The sequence below is a fragment of the Chaetodon trifascialis genome, chromosome 22 (assembly GCF_039877785.1).
Source record: "Chaetodon trifascialis isolate fChaTrf1 chromosome 22, fChaTrf1.hap1, whole genome shotgun sequence".
Taxonomy (NCBI): Eukaryota; Metazoa; Chordata; class Actinopteri; order Chaetodontiformes; family Chaetodontidae; genus Chaetodon; species Chaetodon trifascialis.
In genome coordinates this window covers 3,724,532-3,746,239 of record NC_092077.1, presented here as the reverse complement: position 1 = coordinate 3,746,239, position 21,708 = coordinate 3,724,532, and the positions used below count along the sequence as shown (strand labels likewise).

General features: G+C 41.1%; 1 protein-coding gene across 1 annotated transcript; it reads right to left on the bottom strand.

The window, feature by feature from the left end:
* Positions 1-1,417: 1,417 nt before the first annotated feature.
* caprin2 (caprin family member 2) lies at positions 1,418-21,119 on the bottom strand. Its single transcript, XM_070992139.1, has 21 exons — positions 21,010-21,119; positions 20,126-20,381; positions 19,967-20,029; positions 19,789-19,875; positions 14,475-14,713; positions 13,621-13,703; positions 12,511-12,624; positions 12,325-12,362; positions 11,748-11,963; positions 10,612-10,653; positions 10,412-10,540; positions 9,060-9,144; positions 6,533-6,582; positions 6,318-6,425; positions 6,135-6,236; positions 5,894-6,034; positions 4,544-4,688; positions 4,339-4,455; positions 4,040-4,101; positions 3,578-3,632; positions 1,418-2,684 (listed from the first exon to the last, which is right to left on the bottom strand). Exons 1-21 carry the CDS (start codon positions 21,060-21,062, stop codon positions 2,110-2,112), a joined length of 2,760 nt encoding a protein of 919 aa, XP_070848240.1. The 5' UTR covers positions 21,063-21,119; the 3' UTR covers positions 1,418-2,109.
* Between the last annotated feature and the right edge of the window lie 589 nt (positions 21,120-21,708).

The following is a 21,708-nucleotide window of genomic DNA, read 5'->3' as shown; positions in this document are numbered from 1 at the left end:
GTGAAGCAAACTTTTGAAATGGCACATATTTGCATGATCATAGAATAAGGGTTTTTAATGAGGGAGACAGAGAAGTAGTTTTACAGATACTGACGAAAGACCCTTTTCTGGAAAAAACAGAACATACTTGTCAAAGTACTGTGTTTTATATATGTCTTCTAAAAGGTCTGGAGGGAGTCTTTAAAGCTGTTTTTTCTTTTATTTAAGGACACCACTTATCAAAAAGGCATTGTCTGCTATCGTTGCTCTATCATTTGTCTTGATTGACAAAACTAACTCAGTGTCCACTCAATAGCTTTTCAGAGCTTTCAACAGCATTTCATGGTCTTCATCATTGAACGGTAAATTGCACACAATGGCCACTTTATTAGGTGCACCTGTACAACCTAACACGATTTAATATAATAGCTCTAATTTCTACAAGAAATTCTACAAAGTTTGCAATGTTCTGTTTTTTGACAGTCAGAAATGTGTACATTCAATTATGTTTATTATTATGGTTGCAGATAAAAGTGGTGAACGAGATTACATTGAGGTTCCTCCCTATTTACACACTGTACATGACGGGGACAACATATTAGAAACCTCTGCATATAATGCAGTGCAGTATAACGTCATCTCTACCCATGGCCTCACTGCCATACAGTAATTAAATGAACACCTCGGTGGCAGTTTTTTAGTCCCTGTTGATTTGGAGGAGGCCTGAGTTTAATTAGACTATTGTTTTGTGCAAATGAACTTTGCTAATCTTGTGGCTCAGTGAACTGCTGTTTCCTGACCAGAAGGTTCAAATCAGTCCCAATCCTACCAACATGTCTGCTGGTTCTGAAAGACATTTCTATTAGCTTTGTCCATTGTAGTAGCCTTGAAACTAGCAAACAAACAAACAAAAAAACTCCACCACTGTCTTTCGGGAGCTTGGCAATGTTATAGGAGTGCAGTGCTACGTCGGTGGAGTTATCTTAACATTACCACAGTGAGTACATTAGCATGCAGACATTAGTATTAGCCTCACAGAGCTGTTAGCATGGCTGTCAACTTGAGTCTTATTTAGTTTAAATGAACAACTATTGGTGTGTGCTTCCACATAAGGAGCAATTGTTTCTGTAATGTGCAGTTTAGGTTAAAGGCCCGAATCTAGACTAAAGCCCAGATTATCTTGTTGAGCCATGATTTTATCAAATTGGATTCTACTGCAGTTTGGAAAAATAAAGGGATTATCACAATTTTAGATTGTGACAGGGCTGCACAGTTGGGAAGAGAGTAAATGTGTGAGAGGCCTACAGCCCCAGTGCCTGGAAAATAATAACCAAATAAATACAGTCCAGTACAAACGAGCACAGAGACGCAATTAAAACAAGACTTCCATCTGCAATTGCAAAAGCCTGACAAAAATCAAGATGAAGCACACAAACTTCACTGCTCATCTTTTATTTAGGCACATCAAGGGACCACTTCCATCTCTCCACAGTAGTCTGTTAGTGCAACAAATTGGCCTTAAGTGTTCATCACCATACCCACCACCGAAAACACAATCTTTCCTTCCTCAGCTTCACATTCACACACACGCAGCAAGGTGAGACTGAATGCGTAGGAGCCCAGCATCAAGCAATGTGCTGATAGTAGAGTCAATTATAATTCATCCAATAAATCAGCCAGTCATTCAGTTCATTAGCTGTTTAACATCTGGTCAGTCATCCAAAGCCATTCAGAAAACAAAGGCACAAATTCATAACATTGCATTAGAGTTCTCACTGAAATCAGTGACCTGTGGGCTGAACAGGCAAAGTGCTACGGGATGATTTACAGCAAAATGACATGATGTACTAGTATCACAGTCACAGGGAGCACCTCCATCATGAACTACACATTCATGGGGACTGAAGTATATTTGGTTTATATCAAGTAGTCACAATCCCCATTTCAAATGTGAATACAGATCATACAGGTACCATTTGGCCACTGACATTTATGTTATGAATGGGCTTTCTGGTGAAAAACGGGCACTGGCATGCAGCCTGACCACAATACTGAAATGTCAGTTTAATCACCATCAAGTACAAAGCAAACAGTCCACACACAGAAGGGGGGCGTTTGTTTGACGACAGTTCAATCCTGATACAGCAGGAAGCCAGAGAAAGTGCTGTACTTCCAGGTGCTGCCGTAGATGGCACCACGATGTAACCGGAGCCACACCTGGTCTCCTTGGAAGAGAGGCAGGATGGCGTGGTTGCTGGCCGTCTCATGATCTGGGGCTCCATCGTTGGCGTACGCCGACACCATCACCTCCTCATTGCGCATGAGATTAATGTAGAGTGGCACGTTGATGGCGAGCTTCAGGATGTGGAAGATGAAGACGTAGGTTCCATTGACGGGGCAGGTGAAGCGGCCGATGTGGGTGTCATACATCTCCCCCAAGTTGCTGTGCAGCTGGTCAAACACGATGGGCTGGTCCAGGTTGCCTGGCGCGAAGTTGGCAGTGCGAGAGGCAGTGAATGCCACTCGCAGCGGCTGGGAGAGCGGGTAGAGTTGCATGGGAAGCAGGGCAGTGTGATGGTGGCCATGGGGAGTCAGAGGGACCTCTACAGTGGAGACTGACAGTGAATCGCCATGACCTGAGTCCACAATTGTAAAGGCTCCTTCCCGGTCTGGGCTGCTCACCTGGGAAGAGTCACTCCACGCGGCTGCAGAGTTGAGACAAAAAACATGTTAAGAGATAACAGGGTGCAATGACGCTGTGCGCAGGGCTGTAGCACACCAGATTCTGCAAACAACATGCATGTGCTAGGGTGTTTCCAGACTTGCGTTGTTTAGCCCAGTGTAACCGGACTCAGCTTTCTGCCTTGATACTTAGCTGTTAACCAAAACAACTGCTCCAAACCCTTTCATATTCTGGAGTGACTTATTTGAGGTGGGAACACAACAATCTCCATCTGATCCAATCACAAGGGGTACTTTAAGTTTGAGGAAAATTGCTCCTGTTAGCATGAGATTTAAATGAAGCACATTTTATCAGAAGCACTGTAAACTCCACTGATCCACAATTGACTGAAATGATTACCACAGCAACAGAATGCTTAATGTGTGTGACTCCATGTCCCTTTTCAAATGCTCATCATGATCAAAGTTTGTCAGCTGTTATGTACAGACTTATAGTTCTGACATCATCACTAAACAGTCACTCCATTTCCCAGGGGACTTTCATGCCCATACAAGTGCTGGAAATACTTGAAATCATGCAACCCAGTTCATCAGAGACATGACAGAGAGTTTCACCTGAGAAACACTGGCTGATGATATGCCAAGCACCTTTCTCCTCAGCTACCAGGGCTGGGTAACTTCACAGACATGCTTACAAACATCTAAAAATGACTCATTTGTTATCCCCCATTAAAAAAACATATCAATAAACTACCAGACATAAGGGCATAAAAGAAGAAGAGTAGTGGCATCAATAAAATCTTTCCATCCTAGATACTGGTCCTTTAGGGGAGAATATTAAACAGGTGTTTTCTGTAAAAGCTCTTCCCTGACAGATCATTATTTGGATCTTTAGAGTTAGAGCTTGTGTTCTTACCACTAGAGTTATGCCTCCCTCCTCCACGTCTATAGCTATGTTGGTATCCAGAGTCCTGAGAAAACACCACAGAGGGACTATAAAACACATGCAGACAGACAAAGCAGCAAAACATTACTGGTGCATACTGATGTCTTGGCTTGCGCTTATGTTTATTTGCTGCACAGCAGCCTTTGATTGTCAAATGTAGAGACAAAATGAAATCCCAGAACCAGATCAATCAGCTTACATCAGCTTATTCTCGCTTGAGTCAGTGTGTGTTTCAAATGGTCTCTAGTTCAAAATGTAATGAACCACAAGTGACATCAATAAGCTTACAGAGTCAAAGAACAGGATGAGTGAGGACAAGGAGCAAATATTCATTCACTGTCTGTTTTCCAATGTCATCTTCATGGAAGCTTGATGTTCTTGGGTGTGTCCCATCGGAAAATTACACAGCACAGAGCACAGGGTATTACTTACTCTAGCAGCATAAAGGAGAGGGCCAGAGTCCCTGAAATGAGTCTGTGGGATGTAGGACCCTCCTGAGGAATTAAAAAAAATGAAGAAAAATAGAATAAATAAATCACTGTTGAGTTCACAACTACCAAGATTTAGGATGTGTCAAACCTACGCTACAGCACCTGATCCTGAATAGATGTCTAGCAAAAGAAGAGGAGGGAAATGCAGGAGTGGTGAAAACCCAACAAGAGGATAGATACCTCGATGCCAACCAGAAGAGCGAAAGGTTTGTGCCAGTCCCTTGCCGCCACGTGCCATACCTCTCACAGATCCTCTCGTGTAGTATGACTGGTCGGGTCGACTCACACTTCCACCCGACTGGGCCGGGGATGGGAAGATCTGTCCACCATTACCAACTGTGTAATCTGACTGGTACACTAGAGAGATGATGCAGCGTGAAATGATTTGACCACTCGTTGCACACGTGGGTTGAGAGTTTAGAACGCAGACATTTGATCAACATACCAGGCTGTGGTTCGTCTTCTGATGGAGCAAACTCAGGTGGTGTTTGGGTACTGGCAGTGCTGTACCTGGGCTCAGGGAAAACTGCAGGATCTGGTTTGTAGTCCTGTTCCCCTTTCTGAGGTAAGGAGGCATTCACCTTGAAGACCTACAGTGAGGAGAAAATGGACGCCACAGAAGCATGCAGAAAGTGTGCAAGCTCCATTCAGATCTAGATATAATGGTTCAGATATTGTGGGAATGTATCTTCAGTGACCACGTCATTTGATCATGCTTCTGTGTTCATATTTGATTTGTTCTGATGGGTTTGATTGCTATTGTATAGTTTCTATTTAATCTATTTTTATTTTATATACGTATCCATTTTTCAAGTTTATTTAATCTTACTTATTACCTTGTACTGTAACAGCCAAGTTTTCCCTCTTTGGGATCAATAAAGGGATTTTCTTACTTATCTTGAGGACACTACAGTGGCTATTCAGTGTACTTGGGTATGGGCTTAAACTTGTTATACTGAACCAGCACAGGAAAATCAGCTGTTTCAGAGATTTGTCATCCTGCAACTGTAGTAAAAAGTTAATTATGCAGCCCTTGAGAGCATTTGCATTTACAGTAACATGACATTTGGTAGCGACCATCAAATCTGGCACAAGCAGCCAGGATCACCCCACCTAAACGTATGGGTCTTAGGTGGAGTTGATTTGTGCCTTGACCAAGTCTGCAGTCTGGCAAAATGCCATGAAAAGCAACCGAGCAAGCTCACAATCCAACCAAACAGTACACCAGCATGCTATGCCACTCCATTTCTGCCTACTATTATTAATATGTGATCTGGTTCTGATAAAGGAAAAACAGATTAATGTCTGCATCCAGAGGTGGTCTAGCAAATGCAATCTGTACAGTATGGAAATATTAAAGGCATATCATATTAGAACATCAATGCCAGACTCAAGATAAGGACAAGGCTTTGTAGTACCAGGTATAAAGGCAAAAGCCCCATGATTGGATGCCTTAATGGAGGCGTGTCAAACTCATTCCACAAAGGGCCGTGTGGCTGCAGGTTTTTCCTCCAATCAATCAAGAGCATGCAGTCTGACCAATCAGCTGTCTGAAGACTGAGATCAGCTAATGAAATGAGTCAAGTCTGGTCTGCTGCTGCTTGGTTGGAAAGAAAACCTTCAGCCACTCGGTCCTTTGTGGAATGAGTTTGACACCTGTGCCTTAAAGTCTAAGGCGTCTAAGACAGAACTAAATGGTGACCTTCTGCTGTAGTAGGAATTGAGCCATCAGACTTTTGGGTCTTGGTAACATAAAACCCAAAAGAGAATGGTGCACAGCTTTGGTAAGACTTACTGATTGGATGTTCTGAAACTGTGCAGATGTCAGAGTTCGCCTAGTGGGGGGTGTAGTGAAAGTTTGTCCCTGACAGGGGGTGGAAGTGCATGTAGCCACCCCATTACATGGTGACTGCTCCCGTGACTCTGTTACTGGTGTCTGTGGAACACAAAAGTTTAAAGCATTAAAAGCATATCTCCAACACTTCACATCAGCCTCAGAGCTTTGTCTGTCGGCATGGACGAGAATGCTCATTTACACGAGGACGGCTCTTCTCCTCCAGATTGACAGAGATGGTCGACTCCCTGCGGTACAATGGTGGTGAAGGAAACTTCTTTCTTTCAGCCAACTGCACTCGTTCCTGCAGACACAAGATAACTTTAAGCACTTAGAATTGCAGGGTTAATATGTTGCATCTCACAGCCAATGTGCTGCTTCTTACATGAGGTAGGTCCTTCGGGGAAAGCTCCATGTCACAGGTTTCCAGGCACTGATCCCCATTTGTTAGACTGGCTTTGCGCTCCATAAGCCTGGTAGGCAGTGGGGTGGACTGAGTGGGGGATGAGGATGAAGTGATGACAAGCCCAAATGATTTCAATTTAAGTCACAATTGACTCATTATAGATTGAAAAAAAAAAAAAAAAAAAGACAGCTTACATGCATTGCTTTGGGAAGGACATCACCTTGGCTTCTCAAGTCTGTGTGAGCTGGATAGTTGGTGGGTGGAAACAAAACAAAAATGATTAATCAAGATATCATTCAAGTCAAATTTTCATATGAATTTGATGCTCAAGTCTATATAAAGAGGTACAATACACCTCTGCACTATCAGTGTCTGATTTATTAACAACCTTGTAACCAAAAAACATGTAAATGCTACATTTTCAGTGTTTCGAATCCATCACTAAATTCATGGAAAACCAATTTCTGGTCATCAGACACATCCAAAACTGTAAATGGATGTGTGATTTACAGTGTCATCTGTAGGCTACAGTCAGATGACACAGAGTGTTTTTCTTGATGAGTGACAGGAAGTGTTCTTTAAGAGAAATGGGTCCGTCACCCACTGCTGTGCAGATTTCTCCTCCGTGTCAGGAAGAAAGAACTAAAACTGCCTATCAAGTTGGCCAAATGTCCCTCTACGATTGACTTCACAGGAGCACTCTCCATATCCTCAATGGATAGAAAAGCATCCACCAGAGGAAAGCAAGTGAAGCCCCCTCTGCACATGCTTTTTTGACCAGCTCTTCAGGAAACCACCGACTTTGTCATACAGGTTGAGAGTGCTGGTGTCTTTACCCTGCAGACACACATTCAGTCTGCTGAGAGCATAGCTTTGCAAGCCAGACTGTGTCCTCAAACAAGATGGCATTTGCCAAGTTTTCCCATAGGATCAACAATGTCTGTTCCCATCACATCTATTCTATGGCAAACTTTGATGAAGGCACAGTTTTTAATCTATCTGCTGCATTTGTCCAGCATAGTCTGAGCCATTACAACAGCAGCTGGAAGTAAAGGTCTTCAGCTATAGTGAATGGCTTTTGGGCTATAGCTATGAGCAAGGACACCGCAAAGGAAGCCTCGAGTGCTTTGGCTGAGGCTGTGGAGACGTGTTCTTGGGATGATCGCAAGTATGATCTTAAACACTGGAGTCTTACCAATATGACATGTCATTGGAGGTGTGCTGGCTTCAAAAAAAAAAAATGTACAGGGCTTTGGGAGGATTGTAGCTCACTGAGATAAATCCCACTGAAACATATTCTTCCTGATAGTAATGACATCTTGCTGTCTCCGTTTCTTTACTTCTTTGTCTGCATTTTCAGCTTTATGGCTGCTGTTTCAAACACAGATCTATTTTCTTGATTTTTGTCTGTCATTCAAAGCTGAAACAGGCTTCCAGCTCAGTCATTGTGACTGTAATTGCATTTGTTGCTTTCTTATGTGCAGTTTCATGGCAGTTGACCATAGTTAATAATTCAAGAGTCATGCATGACTGATATTTTTATAAAATAACATTAAAACAAAACAACAACAAAAAAACAAAACAAAACTCTCACATATCCCTGCAGTACTCCAAAATTACCTTGGGATATGGATTTCCCCCATTTGAAAAACACTGGTTTAACAGGTATACCATTAACCATATTCACAAGCCTAGTTAGCATTTTAGCGAGCTAATTGGCACAAAACACAAATACTGCTGAAGCTGATGGCAATGTCATAGTTTGCAGATATCTGTTTATAAAACAAAGTCTTAAACAAATTGAGATTTTGACATCATGATGGTACATTAAAACAGTTGAGGGATCACCAAAGTCAGGATATATCAGGAAACTTCGAGATCCGTACCAAATTTCATGGTAATTTGTCCAATAAATAGCCAAGAAATATATTTCACCAAAAGTGTCATGGCCACAATGAGGAAAGATCAGAGGTTCAAAGTCAATAGGATTCATTATCTGGGCACCATGAATGTTTGAAAATATCATAGCAATCCATCCCATATTTGTTGATATTTCAGATATTACTTTCCTTCTCTCTGCTTTGGAAGCAGAAACAGTCTGATGAATATTCAAGGCACATGAAGCATCTGAAAGCAATCATTTTGTTCAGTCAGCAAAGCAAATGCTCATTCTATACTAGGAACATTATTCTTGCATTATCCACATACAGCCTCAGCCTAATTTTAACATCTGAAAATGATGTCCTGTGTTTCTACCGCTTCTTTTGCTAGTTATGTGATTACATTGTTTATATTTCACCTTTTGAATTACTTTGGCTGCAGCCATAACCTAATATTCCAGTGTTTCACCTGTTCATCTCAATTTGTATGAAGGACTTCATTCATAACACATAACACCACCTCTCACATGAATGTGCTCATAAGTCCACTGACAGACTCAGTTAACAGAATCAGTTGATAACCATCTTCATGCTACCAGTTATCCAAGATGGCTGATGTACAGGTACCCCAAGAGGTCCCATGGCCGTCCTGAGTAAATGGTGTTTGGTTAAATCCAAACCAAACATCAAATGCATTTCCATATTACATGAACAACCTCAGATAACCTGATGGAGACAAAGTGACCAAAGTGGTTTTAACGCTCCAGAAAAAGCTACTAAGATGACCTGAGTTGCGATTGTCTTGTCAAATTACTAAATTTGTTGATTTGTTCCAAGTTACCCAGAGGGGATGGAGATCCAGACGGCCGTCTCTTCCGTCTGGGGTGGTCATGAGTGGGGGAGATCTCTCCTTCCAGAAGAGAGTCCTGAAAAGGACAGGATCATTCTCAAACCTTCAACTGCCAACACTTGGAAAGCTGACTAAGCACTCAAAGTTAGGGCGTGATCACTGTGGGTGACAGGGCCAATGGTGCCTGGCACCAAACGTGCAAGGAACCTGTTGTATTTGTAGAGATTACCATTTCTCTACATTTGCAACACATTTGAGAGGCTTGGGAAACTTAGAAACTCACAAAAATTGGCACACTACACACCAAGTTCTGCAGTGATTGGGCTTTGGTGTGGGCTGCAAACACACACCAGGTTTGGGATAAAATTGCTTTGCACAAAAATTGGTGGGATCATTGCCTTAGCTATTGTGAACAAACAATATATATATATATATATATATATATATATATATATATATATATATATATATATATATATATATATATATATATATATATATATATATATATATATATATATATATATATATATTTATTTTATTTTTTTTATTTTATTTTATTTTTTTTTTAAGCAAGTTTGCCCAACAGGAAGTCCACCATTTTGGATTTTGTGGGTTGATTTGAATTTTCAAAACACATGTTTGAGGCCTCTAGGTTCTTCAAAAATGCATGAGAATTTGCACCCATGGTCACACTGGTGACACATGACTCAATGTTGTAATTGGCGTGGCATGTTGGCTCTATAGCACTTCTTAATTATTTTTATATCAGAATTTTATTTTTCAGTCACATTTTGACACCCTTGGCATGCTCAAATTCAAAAGGAAAACTGGCACACACAACATTACCCATAAACATTGCGAGAATATACAGTGATTGGGAGCCATGCATATTCGGTGACCTCTACAGTGCCTCCTAATATTTGGCAGGTCTTAGCTGGGATATAACTGGTACACACACTGCTCTTCTCACTGGCTTAACTCTGCCTGACCAGAAATCTGCAATTTTGAGTGTTTTTCCTGTATTTTATGCAAACTTTTCGTTTAGTCTGAGGGTTCTAACAACCGAATGTACCAAACCAAATTAAATCTGATAATCTGACGCCAAATGACAAAGGAATAGTCAATATCTCAAATGATGATGTCATAGGTCATGAGACAAGACACCATTTTTATGCAATTTACATGTGAGACTTCTGAGGTCTTCAGTATTGATCTACAATGTAGAAAATAAAGAAAACCCACTGAGTGACAAGGGCCATTTGACCACTACTTGCAACTTTAATTCCATCTTGCACAGGGTGGTTAAGATGTTCATGGGTTTGCAAACAGCCAAAATTCACCTGCATGAAGGTGAAGGAGCCGTGGATCTTCGTCAGTAGGTCCTCTAGGTGCTGCTTCCTCAGGATGGGGTCTTTGGGTAAGGCAGATGGAGAGTTGAAAACCTCCACAGGCATATCCATGTGAACTACCTGTCAGGAATTGCATGAGGAGGTTTGCAAATTGTTGAGACATCTGTACACATTAAATGTTTTGCACTCACCGATTTGGCATGTTGCGCTCCTTTAGCTCTCCTCTCTTTTCTCTAGGGAGAACATCATGCAAAAATTGTTTTTAGAAACCAGTGCTGTAATGTAAAACATTCTGTACAATGACATTACAAAGATCAGCTCACAACCTAAAAATTAAAAAACAAAAAAATCACAGTTGTGTCTTTCCCCTTGTGAGTTACTGTACAGCAGTGGTGGAATGTAATGAAGTGCATTTTTTTTCCAAGTACTGTACTTACAAATTTGGGGTAGTTGTACTTGAGTCTATAAATTGATGTACCCGGCAGTATGTACAAATACATCCGAAATGCTTAATCATTTATTATGTGTACTTTTACTTAAGAATATGAAAACTTCCTCCACAGCTGTACAGTGGTGTGTAGTGCTGTACAACTGTCATAACTAAACACCAAGGCTGAACATTGTAACACTTGAATTTCAATAACTTAACATCCAGCTCGAAAGCAAAATACTATGTGGAGCAAAATCTGTGAATGAATGCCAAGCACGTGGCCCAAGCTTGTTGTAGGCCTCCATCTCTAAATCACAATATAGAGCAGCATTCAACTAATGTAAATGAGGGTGGAAAACGTTACAACTAACTGTCCAAAACACTAGTTAAGATCATTTTGCCTTTTTACAGTTCCTCCTAAAAACACCCCCCTGGGATCACTCTGACTAATGCTTTGTCACTCTTGTACAAATTAAACCTACAGTGTATTTGACTATGACGAATGCATACTTTGTGGTCTGTAGTGATAACAGGTTAAAACGTACATGTTTAATTTGAGTCAGTACAGACAGTTAGTTGGTAAACACCATTTTACATTGAAAAAGGACATGAATAACAAAAGTTAAGGCAATAAAACTTTGGAGTCAACAATTTGAGATAAAGTTGTGATTCCTCCCAAGAAAAGTGCGCTGTACAATCTGCCACTGTCTCTTAACTGCTTACCAGCACTAGAAATCCTACAGATGAAGGCTTAGAGTTTTAAGCAAGCCAGTCTCACTTCATGCATTTATGCATTTATGTATAGCAAAGTTACACATGTTAAAGTTATCCACCTTTTGTAAATAAACAGAGTTGCAATATCAAGTCCTGTGCCTGTAAGGTTTAATGAGACCTCACCTGTTTGCATTCAGCAGCCTGTTTGATGACTTTGGGGATGAAGGTGGCAGCCCCTCTCCATGGTTTGTGGACCGCAGCTTTGGGCGAGACGGCTCCATCTGACAACTCCATATCCCAGCAGTCAGGAGGCTCCCGCTCCCTCATGGCACGGAAGTCCTCCTTCCAGTTCTGAGCGGAAGGAGTTGCTGTGTCACTCTGGTACAGTCTGTTGAAAAACTGCATATCACCAACAGAGCATCAGTAGATCCTGGAGCATGCTTCCAGTCACGCACAGCACTGAATTATACAACACTGATACCCCATTTACACCTGTTTTTAAGAAGGGATCCACATACACTGTATACATCTGTATAAAAAAAAAAAAAAGATTCCAACTTCAAACAGAATGTGAGCCAGGCTGCCTCCAGATGTGGTCAGGCAGATCTGATCACATTTTCATCACAATGCATTTACACCTTGAATTAACATGCAGAGAGAATGTGTCCAGACACAGATCCATTTTAATACCAGGTGTAAATAGGGTCTGACATGCACACAACACTGAAATACAGCGTTTAAAAAACACTGGGTGTCTCACCTCCTTAGAAACTTCATCTGGTTTTGACTTTGATGTGGCTGACAGGAGAAAAAGAGAAAGAAACAGAATCTGCAATTCACCATATTCAGACATGGCAGGATTTTTTAATGTCTAAACCCAATTTCTGGCATCTTTAACACGTATAGGTGGTTAGTTTCACAGTTAATGAAAACATTATCATCTTACTGCTGTGGCTGCTTGATCTCAGTGCCAGCTCAGGGCACTTGTTGGGTGCAGGTGGAAGACAACTGAAGTACTTGCAGTTCAACAGCCTGGTGAGCTCCTCTTTTAACAGCTTAACTGAAAAGATAAAGAGTCAACTAAAGGTGAACCCGCTCTACATGACAAAAGGAATTCATGGTTTATTACAGATCATTGTTTCAATTAGTTTTATCATAATCATTGAAGTAATTGCTGAGAACTGGGAAAGCAGCAGCAAGTAGAAGAGGGCAAGAAATGAGAAATCAGGTTGTAAACAACCCAACAGATGATGTAAATCATCTAAACTACTTGAGTCTGTAAACTATATGGACAGTTTGGGTAATTTTCCACTTCCACCAAATGAGTTTGGCCTAACCTGTTTGCTTGGGGACAACCTCAATGAGCACCTGAAATCAGTGCAGTTGGACCAGTCTGTAGTCAGAGCATTCTGAATCTCTGTATTATTTTGGCAAGTGCAGTGTGTTTCATCACTGATACATTCTATCTTCTTAGATTGACCTAAATTGTAATAAAGTATAAGTTTCCTTTTAGCTCAAAACTAGCAAGAGAAGGCTTATTACAGTGAGCTGGAGCAGGACCAGGCCACCGCAACTCATCCTCAGTTTTAAAAAAAATGTCAATGCAAAAAAACAGTAAGGTGTTCAATTCCATTTTGATAGAGATTTGTTCTTCAATAAAAACAATTACAAAATTTAGTGTCAATTCTAGGTTCACACCGTTTGGCACTCGACAGAAGGCAGCAGCCTAATTAGACAAAATTAAAGCCACAAGCAGCAATGAGTTGGTTTCAGGTTTCAAAAAACTGAGCAAAATCACTTCAGTTCATTTAATTCTGTTTCATCACCACAAAGCCTGCAGCATTTCAAGAACTGTGCACTGTTCTGCTATTTGTCCCCCCTTCATCAGCTATGAATGAAACTTGGTGCACATGTTCAGTGTGTATGTTGCTCTCTATGTGGGGAGAACTGAAGCCAGCAGCATGGGGATAAACAAAAAGCATATGAGTCTGGATTAGCATGATGACAAAGTATGGGGCTCACTCGACGAAGCTCAGATGTCTGGATTTATACTCACATGTGGATCCAGCCACTGGCTTGTCTTTCCCCTCCAATAGGTCCAAGTAGCACAGAGCTGCTTGCTCCATTTGTTCCTCTAAGCTAGAGTGAAGATAGATGAGAGATTATCAAGGAGCCCAGAGCCCATGGTGAGACAAGGAGGCTCTCTTTATACCATGAAAGCTTGCATTGCACTACAATCCCCACACTTTAAGGACTTTTTACAACATGCACAATATAAGCATTTACCCCTTTCATATAAAATAAAATAGTACACCTGTATCAGATACAGAAACCTTGTATCCCAGTTACACTTAGCCACTTCATGTGTCTCAGGTGGTGAAGTGCAACTAATAAGCATTAGAGAGTGAAATCCAATTGTTGCACACAGCAGCGTCACCAAGGAGATCTAACCAAGTCAGGTACACAGATGAATGGTTTAAAAGCAGCACATACTGTGAGTGTCACTGAGATCCTCCTTTCTACAAACAAAAACTTGTACTATCCAAATAATTTGAAAGATTGTATGAATTACACAATTTGCTTTAAATTAGGAATGCAAATTGATCACACAAAAACCTCCAGCTCGATCCTCTATTCCTCTCTGTTGACAGTTTGTGGCCAAAAATAGCTAATGTAAGCAGTGATTTAACAGAAAGTAGTCAATCATTCAACAAATGAATCGATGCCGTGTGGGTGCTGCGGGCTGGATGAGAGGAATTGGGAATATTGAAAGAAATTTCAGCACCTGCTGATGTAAATGCAGAGTCACTGTACTGTTTAATGACACCATCAACTCTCTACAGATATTCTGGTCACTGCACAGCTTATCTATAATGACAAAAAGATAAAGGGTGCCCTGAAGACACTCACCTCAGTCTATTATTCCTCTGGACTCCCAGCAGGGTGGAGAGCTGACTCAGGCTATGCAGCTGCTGGGCTGGGATGCGAGGTGCCTGGTTGTGTCCAGCCAGCAGGTCTCTCCTGACATGCTCCTGCTGCAGGCTGTGGAGGAGGTGCTGGACCTGCAGCACAGTGGTCAGACGCCTCCTCTCCACCTCCACCTTCGCCACCTGTTCCTTCTTCACTGCTTTCTTGTGAGCTCTCAGCAACTGCAGCCACAGGAGGATTCAAGGAGTGATTTGAAAACATGCCACTGAACTCTGTCACATCTTTGAGTTTCAGACTACAGTTTGATCAAGCAGTGTTTTGAATGCCCATTATTACCTGGTGGATGCAGGAGCACAAATCACAAGTTTTAAAAGATGTCATTTTTACATTTTTACCTTTTTTAAAATTAAATTTTAAAAAAGGTAAATTTAGTTTAATTTCACCTCCTTCCTTTCCCTTTTGAGGACCACTCTGTTGTCAAATCCCCCTCCCATTCAGACCTTGTTACTGTCATTCAGAACCTCCAGTGAAAGGTGAATTAGACTATTGACTAGTATAGGTAATTCATCAGGCAAAATGGCTTTGATACAACTATGAACCTGAAGGAATCTGGAAAAAGTGGGTTTGTGGAAAGTTAAATACATTTCACAGTTGTTCAAAGGTGGTAAATATTTTCAATAAAAAGGGCCTTCGTGTTGCTATGCCATTATGTTTCCACATACCAAGAGAGTCATCTATGATGGATGTGAGGAAGAGGTGCAGTGACCATTCAAAGTTGTCCTAGTAGACCACATTCACTAGATTCACTAGGGAAAAACAAAAAGGCTGTCTGGAATGTCAGCATAAATTGTGTTCTATTTGTACTCAAATTGAATTTATAGCATGTTTATCAAAAAGTTGATTAGATAATAGTTCATTAGTACGGTTTGAATTTGCAGTTTTAGAAAGTCACATTAATGAAGGGTCACCTTTGAACCCTGAGGTATAAGCACTTTTATAAAAAGTTTTGTTTCCTCTTACTGCTTTGTTAACTGTTAATTTCCCATTTCCTGTTGGCCAGTCAGAATTTCACTGAGTGAAGTTCTGCTACAAGTCTCGATGGAGCTACTGGATGAATGGGATAAGCCAATCGACTCCCAGTCTTCCTACGCTGCTCATACATTGATCAGCCACAACATTAAAACCACTGAAGTGGTTGAAGTGAATAACATTGATCATGTCTTTACAAAGCAGAACATGTACACCCATTTATAGCAACACAATTCCCTGCTGCAACAAGTTTGAGCTGAGATTTAGTATAAGGAATCAGTAGGAGATGCATGACATGGTCAGAAGTAACAATTGCTTCAGTCAAGTCACAGTGCTTGACATGTAGCAAAAGTTTTCCATGTAAAAAATAAGTGATTCACGAATATGAATGACTGAAGGGGGAGACGAAAAAAAAGCATTGAGTAGATGGATTTTGAACTGTAAAGGATCAATAATCTTGTAATCTTTAAGATTCTGGTCAAATCAAATTTATTTTTATAGTACATTTAACACAGTTGACCAAAGTGTGTTACACAGAACAGCAACAGAGCAGAAAACAAAACAAAAATCATATATATCCAAGCAGAGATCAAGATAAAAATCAATGGGTAATGCAGAAAAAAAAAAAAAAATCAAGTGTTATAAAAACCTATTTAGTAGTTGCAATTTAAGTATGTTGGAAAGCCAAAGAAAAGAGGAAGACCTTGAGCTGTGACTCAATAGAGGCAGTAGATCTGATGTAGTAAGGCAGTTTGTTCCACAGACTGAGGCCCACAACTGAGAAATGCAGTCACCCCTGAGCTTCCACTGACCCTGGAGGATGCCCAGAAGTGACTGGTCAGAGGACATGAATGCTTTTTGATGGGGTATAAGGAGTTAAAGAGGTAAGATGGGTAAAAGGGAGCAAATACATGAAGTGCTTTAAAAATAAGTAACAAGACTCTAAAACTGATTCCAAAACTGGCAGGGAGCCAGTGGACGGATGCAAGTACAGGGGAAATATATTCTCACTTGAGGGAACATTTAGAAACCTGGCTGCAGCATCCTGCACATACTGCAGACCTGAGAGTGAAGACTGACTGACTCCCATGTACAATGCTTTAGAGTAGTCAAGGAGAGAGGTAATAAAAGCCATAATCATGGTAAGGGTTGCATAGGGTTTCACAAAGGATGATGGTGGGACAAGTTTCCTGTACAGTATGCTGGTGGCTTCATAAAGGCAATAGAGAACCATCTCACTTTTCAGTTCATTTAGTATGAAAAAGTTGTAGGATATCCAGCCTTTAATGTCGTAGGAACACACAAATAGAGGCTGCAATGAGTGAGGGCTGTGGCATTTAAGTGGTAGGTATAGCTGTGTATTTTCAATACACAACAATTTCAACAATGGAAGGAGATGCCATGCTTCCTAATCAGGGGACTCAAAGGGAGCATATACAGAGAGAGGAGGTGCAAGAACAGAGTCCTGAGGAAAAGGGGGCCAAGGAAGAAGAAGCACTACCCATACTGAGAGGAACTTCTATTTTCCAGATGTGACTAAAATCATTTTAGTCACAGTACAGTCCCCATTATCTGCTACTAGTAGCAAATCATTGAGACCCTCTAAAAGAGCTGATTCAGTGCTGTGGTGCTCCCTAAAACCATTCTTGCTTAAAAAGAGCTGGTTACAAGTTACAAGTGCCAGATGAACAGAGCCTGAAAAAGAAACACAGCACACTGCATTCCAAACACTGAAATACTTGATTGCAGTTGAACAACTAATCAGGTCTTTATCGGCCGTGACACATTGCCTACTGGACCTTCAAAGTGTCCAGGCACACTTTGAGCCTTGTGGCCTAAACTCAACATCTCTAAATGGAGGAGGCTGCATGCATATATAATATATCACTGTAATCAATCATCAGTGGAAGAGTAGCCTCCAAAAGTTTTTACTCAACACTGAAAGCAAAACAAACTTAATTTGTAAAATAAAAGTCAATTTTCACTTATCTTCACTCTTAACTAGATTAGCAATATGTACATTAAATGAAGCTTGTCTATCCACATACTCATGTACTTTAACTTGGGTAAATATCCTTACCCCCCCCCCCCCCCTTTTTTTTTAAGAGAAAAAAAAATCCAGGGCCCTGAGGTGGAGCCCTGAGGGACACCACCATGAGTTATCTCATGGAAATCAGATTTATGGCCCTCTGCACAGACATCAATATACAAAATAAATTCTGAACCATTTAACACTCAAAATGTGCAATCTGCTCAGCAAAAATATAATATGGACAGAAAAAATTGAGTGAATTTTTTACCATGCCAGTTCAACATCTGGAATCAGAGTAACTCTAAGATCATTGTTGTACGAATTGGGCAGGACAGCTGCTCTTCAAAGCTTTTATAATGTCATTTAAAAATGATAAAGGATTTTATCTTTGGGATTTTTGTATTTCTGACACAAACGCTACACAATGATCATACGAAATATGCCAGTTGAAGTATATTTGTTAGTTTTTGTTATAAGCAAAAACCAGCAAGCTAGATTTATTTTGAGCTTTAGGATTTGGCCTTGTTGGTGCATTAATGACTTGCAGATGGCTTAAGGAGTCAGTTCTTTAAAACAATCTGAGGTCCATGAAAGCCAGTTCCATTTTAGATTACCCATAAGGGCAATAAAGATGAATTCAGATTCATTCAATTCATGTAAAATATTTGAAAAAGATCTGAAAGCATCCTTTGAGTCAGACAGGTCAGTGATAAAAGAATCCTTTGATATACCCACTTTGATGGCCAAGACCTCAAACTGTTTTGCTTTTGTAATTAATAGTTACAAAGCTGATGAACTTGGATTTGCCATACACGGCAACAATGCCTCCTTTACATGCCCCATCACTTCCCTAGACTTTACAACCACCAATAAAAGTTAAACTGTCAGTTACAAATTTCTCAAGTTTGGACAGAACCAAAGTATGAACTATATTATGTCAGTGTTTGTTCCCCGTTGATTCAAAACTGAATTGGCCGCAGAAAAATCTTCCCAACATCACGTCACATCGGTTGAGAGTCAGTAGCTAAAAAAGAGAAGGCTGGTAACATTAGCCTCTTTGTTTATGTACATTAATTGCAGTGTGATCAAGCACCACACTGAACTGCAATTTATACACTGACACACTACAATTACTTATTACAATCACTAGTTATCATAGAAAGAAACTAAATAAATCAAAATAAGCTTTGTGGCTTTGACTTGGTTTCATTGAATTTCTACTGTCAAATCAGATATAGGTAGCTAAATGTAATAGGTTTGCACAGAGGAGGAAAAAAAGCATTGACAAGTCATTTTATGAAATTGATCTCACCAAATCATTGACAGCTTTATGATTGGTCTCAGCCCTACGGACATCTATGTAAAAACTCAGGGTAAGCTTTGGGAAATGATCAGTAATATAAAATATGCAATTAAAGAGGATAGATTTTGATAAATCCATTTCAAAACAATATTTACATCATGTCACTGCTAATATGACCAGGAGGAATGAGGCAGTGACCAATTAACTCTCAATGTACATTTGACATCAAAGTGATGCATTAGGCTAGCTAAAAAATCTAAACCTATCCTTTAATGGCTTAAAGTATAATACGTTGAAGAGTGGCATGTTTCCATGATGTTTATATTCTGTACTTTGAAGAACTAACAAGAAAGCAAGTGGGAAACATTCAAATTTCAATTTCAGTTGAGGTCACACTTATTATGAATTAACGTGTGATTATTTTCCCATGAAACTTTCAATTTCAAAAAATGTCAGGAAAAAAAAGGCCACAAATTCCTAAAGCCCAAGTTCATGTTCTTGCATTGCTTGTTTAGCCCAACCAACAGTCCAAAATCTTAAATACACTTTAGCACATCAGCCAAAGAAAAGCAACAAATTGTCACAAAAGCTGGAGCTGGACGACGTGGTATTTCTGCTAAAAAAAAAAAATTACTCTGGAAAGGTTCTACAAGTTACATGTACCAGATGAACAAAACCAGGGCAGACTCAGACAGATAAATCCAGCACACTGCATTCCAAACACTGAATAACCAGGACGTTCAAAAGTGTCCATGCACACTTTGAGCCTTGTGGCCTAAACTCAACATCTGATGCTCCAAAGCAAGGGTGCATGGTGAGGGAGGCAGTAACTAAACCATACTTAGCCCTTAGTGGGATGTAAAATGACTTTTAACCTGAGCTCCCACTCAAAAAGCCCAAAATGAGGAGAAGTCAGATTGCCAGAGACTTACATTCTGAGTCAAGCTGTCCAGGGTTTTGTGCAGCTCCTGTGCGAATGCCAGGTTATGCAGCACCTCCTCGTACTTCTCCACAGCTGCCTGGACGAGAAGTGGGTGAAAACCCTAAATACAAAGCCCAAACACATACATATGTGGGATCATATGATGCCATCACATAGCCGGGTCTTACCATCTGATCCTTGTTCAGTGCCTCACCCCGGCTCAGCCTCCTCTTGTAGTCTTCGAGTTTCAGCTGTGGAAAGAAAAGACACGTGAGAAAGTCCAGACGCCTGCCTCCACCTGTCCATCCTTTAAACCTGTTATTCACTCTGCCCTGTCACCATCCTACCTTCTTTTTCTCCAAGTTGCGGACTTTGTGTTTGAGGCAGATTAGACCATCTTCTATGTAGGTTTCATAGCCGTGGTAGGCTGTGGACGTCTCCAGGCTCAGCTGCAGGGCACTCAGACCACCGGGCGAGCCCACCTTTGGGCTACCAGCCGTCATCGGGTCCTCCTGTCTTTCCTCCCCCTCCTCCGAGCGTTCCGGTGGAGGGGTGACGTCCAGGGTAGGGGAAGGAGACAGCTGCACCATATTGAGATCCACACTGGAAGAAGGGGGACGTTTTAGTTGTTAAAAATGCAAACAGGGAGCTGTGAGGCATCTGTGTCAAGCAGCTGCAACAGAGGAAAGATGCTGCTGGTACCAAGCTGAGTGTTTCAATAGAGATGGAGATGGACTCAGCCCAGTTTGGGCAGCCGCCAACCCCGTGACACTGCATTTACAGCGGCCGCTGAACAACGTGCTCTCTCTGGATGAATCATGAAAGCGGGCTCAAAACACACGCAACACAAACACCGTGCAGGAACAGACAGTCTGCCCGAATTAAAGATCCCTGCCTGCATGTGATGCATCCTTTTCCGTGAGTCATACTTATGAGGGTTGGGTGGGGATTCACGTTCGCAGAATGTGAAGTTCGGTAATTAAGCTGAGCAGGCTGAGCAATTAAAGCGCAGGCAGAGGATGAATCATTCTGCGTTCATGCTGCAATCAAGTCCTGATATCATGCAGTCGATTCAAACTTTACTGCAAATGTCCTTTAAGCCGACACTCGTTTCTGAGAGCAGCATCGAAACTTTCGCTCCATGTTTGATGGATCTCAAGTTTAAATGGCCACACACACGTCAGCGTTTTATTAAAAACAAAGGCCACGCCGACACAAACAGCTGACCCACCTCGTGCCGTTGACTCGTGCGCGTTCAGTCCTGCCAGGAGAGCCGCTGGACATCCGAATGCCCCGAAAGTGAGCGACCCCTTTCCGACCGTGATGTTTAGCTCGCAGAGGCCACGCCGGTGTCCGCTCATACCTTTATATACCCTGCAGACGCACACAAGCGCCGCCGACCACATCCGGTGCTGCCACCTGTCATGGAGCGCACACACGATCCCCACCAAAGCAGTCACATCACTATAATACTCCAACAGCGACTTCATGTTTGTAAAATAATAATGCAGAACACTGAACTTTTACAAATCATTTTACTGTATCATTATATGAGGAAATTATTTTATTTTATTTTTGTTACTTATAATGGAAGTCAGTCAAAAGTCAAACATTAACAGTTCTCATTGGTGGTTGAATAGTGGTTTATGTAATCACACTGAGACATCATGAGAACTGACGCGTTCAAGGCCAAAATATTATCAACAACTAACAAAAACATTACATTTTCTTTCCATATAAATACGTTTGACATAACAGGTCAGACGAAATAAAAGATTTACGAATCATGGATGTTGCTATAAATGCACAAAAAGGAACACACAGCCAGTGTCCTCCTGTTAAATCTGCTTTACTTCATTCAGTCCCCCATTTCTAATTCCTCTCCTCACGTGTTTTGTTCTGCTGTGCCCTCAGATGGTGGAGGACTGCT